This window comes from Drosophila navojoa, chromosome X (genome assembly GCF_054131105.1).
Source record: "Drosophila navojoa isolate 15081-1374.11 chromosome X, UAZ_NAV_1.0, whole genome shotgun sequence".
NCBI lineage: Eukaryota > Metazoa > Arthropoda > Insecta > Diptera > Drosophilidae > Drosophila > Drosophila navojoa.
This window is the reverse complement of record NC_142895.1, coordinates 22643589-22653539: the sequence shown is the minus strand read 5'-3', so window position 1 is coordinate 22653539 and position 9951 is coordinate 22643589. Positions and strand designations below refer to the sequence as shown.

Here is a 9951-nt window from a genome sequence, read left to right as displayed (position 1 = left end):
TTACAATTTAGATCGCACTTGGATTGATCTGCGCCATGTTGCAGTGAGTTGAGCAATGGCGTCGCTGAATGTTGCGCCATTTTACGTTGCATTCGATTAGAGTTGATCGTAAATGGAATATCGTACGCAATTCAATGAAATTGTTGGCTCAGCCAATCAGCGTGGCGGCAGTCAGCTAGCTAGAGGAAGAAGAAGAAGAAGCAGCAACAGCAGCAGCAGCAGCAGCAGCAGAACAACCACCATTGACAGCTAGAGCAGCACTTTAACTTCATTTTGTGCAAAAATCGAAACGAGTTTCAGTCGCAGCCGCTGAAACTTCATTAAAGATGAGAACAGTGCTGCCAACTTTTTACCAGAATAAAAAGCTGTTTTTAGATGGAAGAAACGGAAAAAAAAGCTGAAAATTTTTACAAAAAAGCCTAAAAAAAAGCGGTTTTAATGGTTTGATTGTTTTTTTTTTTTTTTTTTTTTTTAATTCACAAGATTTTCAGCATGCTATCTAATTCTTCGCGACTAGCATCGGTTTCAGAATCGTACGACCTGTTAGTACCTATCATGCGAAGATAATTTGAAGGAACTTTGTATTCATAGCAGCATTTACCCAGTCTTCGCAAACCATATCTGTGTGTTATATTAAATAAAAAAGTAATATACATATATATCGGTATCATCTTTTCACTCTCAATAATATATAACCTTATGCTAAGAATACTGTTTATTGTGCTTAGGCTCATTGAGTTCCTTAACTTAGACTTTACCAAGTTAAGCTGGCTAAATACGCGTTCCACCTGCGCGTTGGACCATGGTAATGAAAACATTTGCAGGGCAACAGCTGCCAAGTCAAGGAATCTGCGGTTGCCGCCAGAATCCTTGTAATTGGAGACTTCAATCCAAAATTTGGAGCTGTCATTAACGTTTTCCCACTTATTTAGATTAATATCATAGTACCGCCGCTCAATGTCGGCTATTCTGTCTACTTGGAGGTGTTCCAACAATTCTGTAATTCCTTTTTTTTTTGTTGACAGAATTTTATCAACGGAAAAATCGTCAATGTTTTTTAAGATTTTAAAATTGTCGGGGAGCCTGCAGATAAAATCAAAATTATTTAACGGTCGGTAGAAGAATCAGAAAAATTGGTTACCTCTGCTTTAGCTGCTTGATAAGTTCAATAACAAAAGAAGAGCAGCGAGCACGAATTTCTTTTTCGAGGCCTGCATCGATATTTAAAGACTTGATTTTCTTTTCAAAATCATACCCTTTGTACATATCGGATTCTACATGCTCTTCAAAGTTTTCTATTTCCAATACGTCAATTTCGTTGATAGGTGGAACAATTAAATTTTTTAACGATTTAATGGCAATTCTGTGGCATTTGTTTTATTGCTTTGAAAGCACTTGTTTACTTTCTGCATGTCGGACAGAATTGGTTTTAAAAAAATTAAATATAATTTATTAATTTGGTCATTATATAATTCATAGAGAATTTGCGACTTGTAGCATTTTTCTTTTGTCGCGGCCAATTCGAAATGCAATTTGAGCTCGTCCTATTGGTCCAAAATGCGTGTTACAGCTAACTCAATGGATAGCCATCTGGTGTCGCTCACAGTATTTTAAATGGAGCCATTTATCGAAAATGGTAGATTTAAATACCAAACTTTTCTTACAAGTGGCAACCGCGATGCTACATGTTTTCAGTATTAAAAAAAATCGAAGTATTAAAAAAAATCGAAAAAAGCGTAATTCATTTTCAAAAAAGCCAGAATTCCCGCTTCCCGCAATTCTTAAATATTTCCCGCAATTTGTTTTCGGAAAAAGCCAGATTTGACGGGAAAAAAGCTGAATTGGCAGCAGTGGATGAGAAACAGACGAACGGACGGACGGACGGATGGACGGACGGATGGACGTTTGGCTTAGAGAAAATGCGACAGCTGTGCCAGCTGACCCTCAGTGTGGGCGTCTCGCCTGTCCCCGTCCCTCTAACTGTCTCTCTGTCTCTCTGTCTGTCTCTCTGTCTGTCTGTCTCATCTGCCATCCACTCTCTCGCTCTTCCGCCCACCCTATGCGAATGGGGCTCGCATTTAATAAATAAATAGACAGCGACAACGCATGGCATTTTCATTATTAGAGAGAGACTCCGACCCCGACTCCGACCCCGACTCCGACCCCGACTCCGACCCCGACTCCGACTCCGACTCCTTCTCCGGCTCTGACCCCGACCCAGATCCAGATTCAGATCCATGTTCGTAGCACATTGAAAGGGTTGCGCCTGCTTTGGCTGTTGCTTAATGATAACAAACCGGATGGTCGTGTCATGATTGGGAAGGGGCTCTGCCGCTGCCGCTGCTGCTGCTGCTGCTATGTAGAGAGGGACTGCGCGCAATGCTGACCGCTGTTTTGGTCACTTTTGGCAATTTCCCAACAATTGCTGTCAATTCCCAGCCGCAACCCCTTTATGCATTAAGCCCGCAGCATGCTGCCCATGCGGCGTAGGCTGTGGCTGTGGGTGTGGGTGTGGGTGGTCAGGGCCCGTTACCACTCCAGTGGGCCATCGGCGGAATGGTGAGCTGGATTTTGCGGTTGACCTTTTGTTGTGGCCGGATGGACACAATGCGTACGCATTCATCAATTTGACGCGTTGACACATTTATAGCGCAGACATCGCGTTGAATTAGTTTGCCCAAAATTAGGTTGCCCCCAAGCACTCAGCCAACGGGCCAACAGGCAACTGGCCCAATCCCCAAGCCCACATCCCACAGCCCAGAGCCAGAGCAGAGCAGCCGCAGCTGATTTCATGCGCAGACATGTCTGCAGCTGGAGCTAAATAGGTAGGCGTCTATTGGGCGGGCAGAAGATGAGGCGGACACAAAACTGGGGCAGCATTAGAATATTTGGCATTTATTTATGCCGGAGATATTATGCGAAATAGTAAGGGGTTTCATTCGATCCACATACCTATATATGTATATCCCAATTTTCATTATATATCCTAGAGAAGGTGTGGCAGAGCTACTACCTCCTATATGTTCTTGAACAGCTTTAAGAGCTGACTCGTTTTAGGCATGTCCGTCCGTCTGTCCAGCTGCTCGATCATATGAACTTCAATGGCGAATTACAGCTAGAGAGTTGCAATCTTGAATAGCTACTCCTGCCAGCAGCATAAATGCATAAGAGATTTTCTAACACATTACAGGTCCTGTTTATCGATAACAATCGATCATTTTATTTCGTTTTTTAACGGCTACAAAAACCTATCCAATAAGAACATTTATGATAAATTACTTTGCACTGCGCGAGGGTCTGTAAAGAGTACATAAATATTATGTATGAAATATTATGTATGAAATACTTTAGATTTTGGTTAAACCCGCCACACCCCCAAAGTATTACAGAGAGTTGAATTAAATTCATGCTCTGCATATTTGATTAAAAAAGTTCATCTAGAACAAGAGTTATTCAATGCAAATAATATCTCAGAGCTAGTCCCATATATCAGACCATGCCCAAGGCTGACTTATGTGTGTATACACATGTATGTATAATTTGATATATGTATATATCTATAAGAAAAGAGTATACTGATTGAAATATCGGCTCTTAAAATATCTACATACATATGTATATCCCATTCGAGCACTCTAACTAAACGTATATAAAATTAAAAACTAGCCCTTATAATTGCGACCACGGCGTGCTAGTTCAGACGGGCAAAACTATATATAATCGATATATCCGATCTATCAAACATACAGTGAATAATAGTAATATTTGTTTTTATTTATCAACTTCAAACTCGAATAAAATATGTTATACTGATACGTACATATTTTTATCAAAATAGATAGAATAAATGCTAAATCCATAACTTAAATTTACCATGAGCCGAAATAGAAGAAATTTGTCTCTGGAGCAGAAAAAATGGTTGCTCCAATTGAATTTGTGGGTCCAGAAAGGGCAAAAATTACTAGATTTCTGAAAATAAAGTCAAATTCTGTGGATGATGTCCATCCAAAAAATCAGAAATGAGGTAAAGCTGGACAACTAATTTTAGTTTCCCAACTTCCTAGGAAGAAACCGAGACTATGTATATATACCAAATGGGGGTTTGTTAAGTCTCCTTTTGCACGTTCTCAATTCCGTTTGCAATGGATTCGGGAATAACTCTTTATTGATAATATTCTAAAATAGCAATGAAGATAATCGTTCGGCCGTATTTCCTAGTCTAAGCTCAAAGAGATATACATACATTCAAACACCTAACAAGTTTTCCTTTGAATGTTGTTTTATGCTATATGCTAGAAAAGTTAAATTTATTTTAACAGGAAACGTTTTGCTTAAGTTATTCCATAATTTTCTGATCTTGTATAAGCTATTCATATAAAAAAAAAAACCTATTCTAAATGAATTATTTTGAGCAAGCCAACTCCTGAGAAAATTTCAAGATTTTTCAAAAATATTCATCTAAGAAGTGCATTCAAATAGTTCTCAATGAATGGATAAAGAGGTACCACGATGCTCGAGCCCTTTGGCAATGGGAATCGCACTTGTGTGTGTACAGTGAAACCTGTGTAGATGCGGCCACAGACAATTGCAGTTGTTGCCATTGATGGACGGGGCAGATAGGGCACAACTCGAGATTCGAAATATCTGGAGAAATATTTGTCAATAAGCTAGAAATTCGAGCACGGTTCATAGTCTTTTTTGTTGTATCTGGCGAATATTATAAGATAATCGATGGCGGGTCAAACCATAATATTGTGGCCAAGCAAGTGGAATTGATGCGGTGCGGACGGACACTGAGTTCCTTTTGGCCGGACCTGGGCCCGCACTTCCTGCCCGTTTGGCTCATTCACTTATCTGGCTGTCATTATCGGGAGAGCGGAGGCATTCTGTTGTTTGCCAAAATAGAGAGCACCGAGGCGTATCAGCTGCTCGACAAAGCGGGCCTAGACAACAAAAGTCGACAAAGAAAGAGTTTCGATTTGGTCCATTCAAGATGTTAGAGGAACCAAAGCAGCAACGACAATTAGCATCGGGGTTTTCCAGCAAATTATGTGACAAAAGCGCAACTGTACAGGACCGACTACTCGACTAATGATCGGTTACTTTTTGATTAATGAACTTTCTTTACTCGAATTCAAATGCAAATGCAAATGCAAATGCAAATGGAAATGGAAATGGAAATGGAAATGCCTGGGCTGCGTTTCATGTTGCGAGGCGCTCAACGTTCGATAATTAGTGCAAATGGTTATAGGAATTCAGTTTGTGCCTGGGACCACTCGCTGTGGAATTGTTTGCCAAGCACGAGCCAGAGGCATCTCGCTCTCTCTCTCTCTCTCTCTCTCTCTCCCTCTCTCCCGCTCTCTGCATCACTAATTGTTCGGGGGAAATGCTAAGTTTAGTCCAAAAATGCTGCAAATGTGGCGACTGCAATGATTTTCGTCATAAATGCGAGGGCTCATATGACATAGAGAGAGAGGGAGAGAGGGAGAGAGAGTCTGAGTGAAAGATGGAGAGAGAGTGCTACTTGAGGTCCTCATTTATCATTGCGACAAAGCGAAAAGGGCCAACTCATGCTTAAGTGGAATGCAGCGTAATGAGCCCAATGCCCAATGCCCAATGCCCGATGCCCGATGTCCAGTCTGGTCAGCAGCTGAAAACCGAGTCCATACGGTTGCATGTCAAAGGATTCAGTAGACGCTTGGGCACATTGAATAAACAAATGACGAGCACACACACACACACACTCGCACACACATTCTCATTAATCTCGAGGGGGCGTATTCCGCTGCTCGCTGCCCGCGCACGCGCTCTTCCCTTCGGCCCATTGACCGAGCCGGACATGGCCCGAAAACAGCTCTGGGCTGATCTCTGGGCACGGTCCATGTCCACTAATACACAACATATTGCAACTTTATGTAGGGGAAAACGCACAACGGCACATCAGATTGAGGACGCGACGACTTTTGTTATTCTAAGATGAATGAAACGTTCCACCGATCAGAGACCAAACACACTGAGACCAAACTCACACTCGCTATAGAGGGATTGGGTTAGGGAACGGGTACAGTTATTAAGTGGGCACGTGTTTCTTTTACCGATTTGTTTTCCTATGTTGGCCCTTGGGAAATACTTATATACATACACACATACACACACACACACACACACATACATACATATACCTTATGTATGACCAGCGTTTGTTTTTCAAAATAAATATTTATTATTATTTGCTTAAGCGCAAAATTTCTGTCGTCGTCTATATCTACTCTTACTGCCTCTGCCTCTGCTTCTTCTTCTTGTTGTTCGTCTTCTTCTATTTGGATTTCTTGGTAACACACATGCCACATCCTCGCACAGGCGCCAATGGACATGGCTGGCCCCTTGTGGCCCAGTCGCTGCCTCCTAAGCCCTTTCAGCTGCACAGCGGAAGTGGTTAGAGTATTGACTCTAGCATATTATTGTTATTATTACGACTATTATTGTTATTGCCGGTCGCAAGGCCTTGCATATGCCAGATCGCTTCTGAGAGCCGCTAGAACGGCCTTTTATTATCCAAGTCGGAACAGAAAAATATGTCTGCTAGGACAACATATTATTATATATATACTTGGCATTGCCAATGAATCTAGCTAAACCAATTTAGCTGCAGAAATTCTAAAGAACATTATTACAAATTTATTTATTTCTATTTATTTATCCACAAGGTTTGGTATCGAATCTATTTATTTAGTTATTCTACTCTACAAGGTTTGGTATCGAATTTAAAGTCTTTGCATAGAAAGCAAAAAAAACTCCTCTTAATTATTTTAAGATAAACTCCTTTTAATTATTTATTTCTTAAAAAATAAATTTTTGCAGGTAATTTTTTTTTTTTTTTAATAAATATAATAATAATAAATATATAATACAATATAATAATAAAACCAAAAATTAAAAATAAACCAACAAATAATTAAACGAAATTTATAAACTTTTGTCTGTATTAATTTTTTACGCTAGGACGTTTAGACTTACAGCCAGAATCAATGAATTCTTATGGCGGAAAAATCATTTAAATCATATTAGCATAAGAATCAAATTTTTTTAATAATAATAATCAAATAAATAAATATATATATAATAAATATATAATATAAAGTAAATAAATATATAAATATAATAAAAATATATACAAAATACAAAAAATATACATTTGAATGTGACTCAATCAAAAAAAATTGATTCCTGATTAGGACACCAAAACGAGTTGAAATATGAGCCCGCTTCCATCCCACTGCAGATCTTATTTCAGATCTCTGTAATATTCTACATAACAAGTTGAAGGCGAAAATATAGAATCTATTTTGTATAGATTAGAGTTAATCTAAAACTAAGATGAAACTGAGAATCCAAATTCTTATGTAAGTCTGCGATCCATTAGATCTATCTCAACTTAGAGTTAGCTATAGATTAATCTGCGAATCTTTAATAAATAAATTATACACATATACATATGTATCTATTTATTTAGTAGTCTATACTAAACGATCTACGATTATTATACATTTATTTAGTATATACTACCTTATACTAAAAATGTGACTTTTATTCAATATAAATATGTAGTATATACTACTAATACAAAATATTGATAGTAAGTTAAGGTTAACTGATCGTAGATCGTGCTTAGCATATATTTTTTAATATTCATACTAAATAAGAGTTGAATGATAATTGATTTAGTATAACTGATTTAGTATATATGTATATTTTATAGTATACAATATATTTAATGTATAAATAAATATAATATTATAGGCATTTTTACTCCTGTCATGTCTAAGCCTTAGTTTCGATCAAATTTCCAGCTCAATATGTTAGGGTAATGCTCAAACATTTCTAAAACAAATGAAGGTAGATAAAGGATTAATCCCTACAACAATCTGATGTGGTATGCCTATTAATATATATTCCCAATGAAATGCTTAATATAACCTGCTTCGATAATTGCACAACTATGATCTAACTGTGAACAATAAAAAAAAATGGGGTCAATAAAAAAAACCGCGCACCTTTTGTGGAGCGAAGGTCCTTTGTAGTGGCTGTGGGTTCTGTGGTTCGAAAGGTACTTGCATAAGCTAATTGCTTTTAAGGGGAATGAGGCAAGAGGCAAACAGGGAAATGCGAGCAATAAAGAGCTGAGGCGAGACTGACAGACAGACAGACAGACAGAGACGGCGCAGGGCAGGTCAGGCGAGCCGTGGCCAGGTCGGCTATTTGATGCACTACTTTCGGTAGTATCTGGCTGTGGATTAGACTAATTTTTAAATAGAATTTCAAGCTGGCCGGTTCACACGTTGCTGGCCTGGCTCATGCTGTGGGCGTGTGCGTGCAATGGATTTCACACAGTGCAGAGGCACGACAAGAGCTCAGATAGAGATCGAGCCAGAGAGAGAGATAGGGAGAGCGACGACGGGTCGACAGCATGACGAAAGGTAAATTTTGTAAACAATTGTGCTAATTAAGCCAGCCCAATAAAAATCGGCTCACAGGCGGCTCAATGCATTGGCCAAAGGGCCAAGTTCTGTGGGCCTTGTGCGTGGCTCGCTCTTGAACTAAATCCGGTAGCTTAAACGAGTTAAAGGAACTTGAACGGAACTTAATCCCATAAATTTGGGAAAAATACAATTTTAATCAGGTTAATTCGTGTGTAGCGCGCCTGTTGCATGGCCTCGCCGCCGTTGCATGCCGTGGCCCAGGACGAGACTGGGCGCGCAGGTAGCTCTAGTCAATTGAGTCGGCGAAAGGATTAGGCACCGAGACGCTGGATTATGCAGCAGCAAGCAGTGTTTCATGGCCCCGATTATGAATGCGCGCCTGCGACATTTTAATTTAATCTCAGATTACGCTCAAAACTGCAGACGGGGAGAGTGGCCCGGATCAGGAGCGTACTTAAGATTAGGCCACCAGTTTTGCTCGTATATTGCCAAATACACGCAAAATAAGTTTCAATTTATTGTTATGCACTGAGACGATTGCAAAAGTTTCACGTAAATCCTATAGATTACCAGCAACAGCAACAGCAGCAGCCTACTCTCTCTCTCTTTCTCTGCTATCGCTGTCTCGCTCACTCAGTGTATAGTGTACCGTTTACCCATTGCTTTTGTAGGTCAATTGAAAAATTAGTTGAGCAGCCTGTGACATTTACTTCGATCCGTAAGATTATCTAGCTTCTAGGTTTTAGGCTAGGTAACATTCACCGATCAAGCCCTCTTAAAGCCTGAACTTTTGTCCTGCTTTTCGGGCGCGATACTTGCCTCTCGTGAACTAGATCAACAAGATTATCAGCTCAGCAAATTGGTCTAAGTAACGATCACTGGGCAAGCACTGATCAAGCCTCTTAAAGTAAGACTTAGTTGTCAGCTCAACAGTTCAAGCTCACCAACGATCGATGCTGGAACGATCATGCCCACATAAAGTTGATCAGCTCAGTTGACTAGCAGATCAATAAACTGAATTAGTTTACTAGATCAGTTGATATGATCGATTGAACTGAATAGTCGATGATATTAGTTGAATCGATCAGTTAATCTGAATAGTTGATCTGATGATTTAATAAGATCAGTTCAATTGATATGTTCATATGATCAGTTGATATTATCAGTTGAACTGGTCTGTCCAACTGATCAGTTCCGTGTATCGCTTCACTTTATCTGTCAGTTGAACTGAATAATTTATATGATCAATTGATTTGTTGAATTTATAAGTTGATTTTATTAGTTTATATGGTCAGTTTTTATGATTAGTTGATATGATCAGTAGATATGATCAGTTGAGTCTATCAGTTAAATTGATCAGTTAGCGGGATCTCTTTTTCTTCCATGCCTTTGAAAGTCCATCTTTTAGCCGTACGATCAGTACGAGTTATACTCACTCTACCTATGAATACATCCAGCTTATGGTTAGCCT

General features: G+C 39.3%; 1 protein-coding gene across 1 annotated transcript; it reads right to left on the bottom strand.

Moving 5' to 3' along the window:
• Window positions 1-456: 456 nt before the first annotated feature.
• LOC149090712 (uncharacterized) lies at window positions 457-1290 on the bottom strand. Its single transcript, XM_089264994.1, has 3 exons — window positions 1142-1290; window positions 697-1083; window positions 457-621 (listed from the first exon to the last, which is right to left on the bottom strand). Exons 1-3 carry the CDS (start codon window positions 1264-1266, stop codon window positions 477-479), a joined length of 657 nt encoding a protein of 218 aa, XP_089121120.1. The 5' UTR covers window positions 1267-1290; the 3' UTR covers window positions 457-476.
• Between the last annotated feature and the right edge of the window lie 8661 nt (window positions 1291-9951).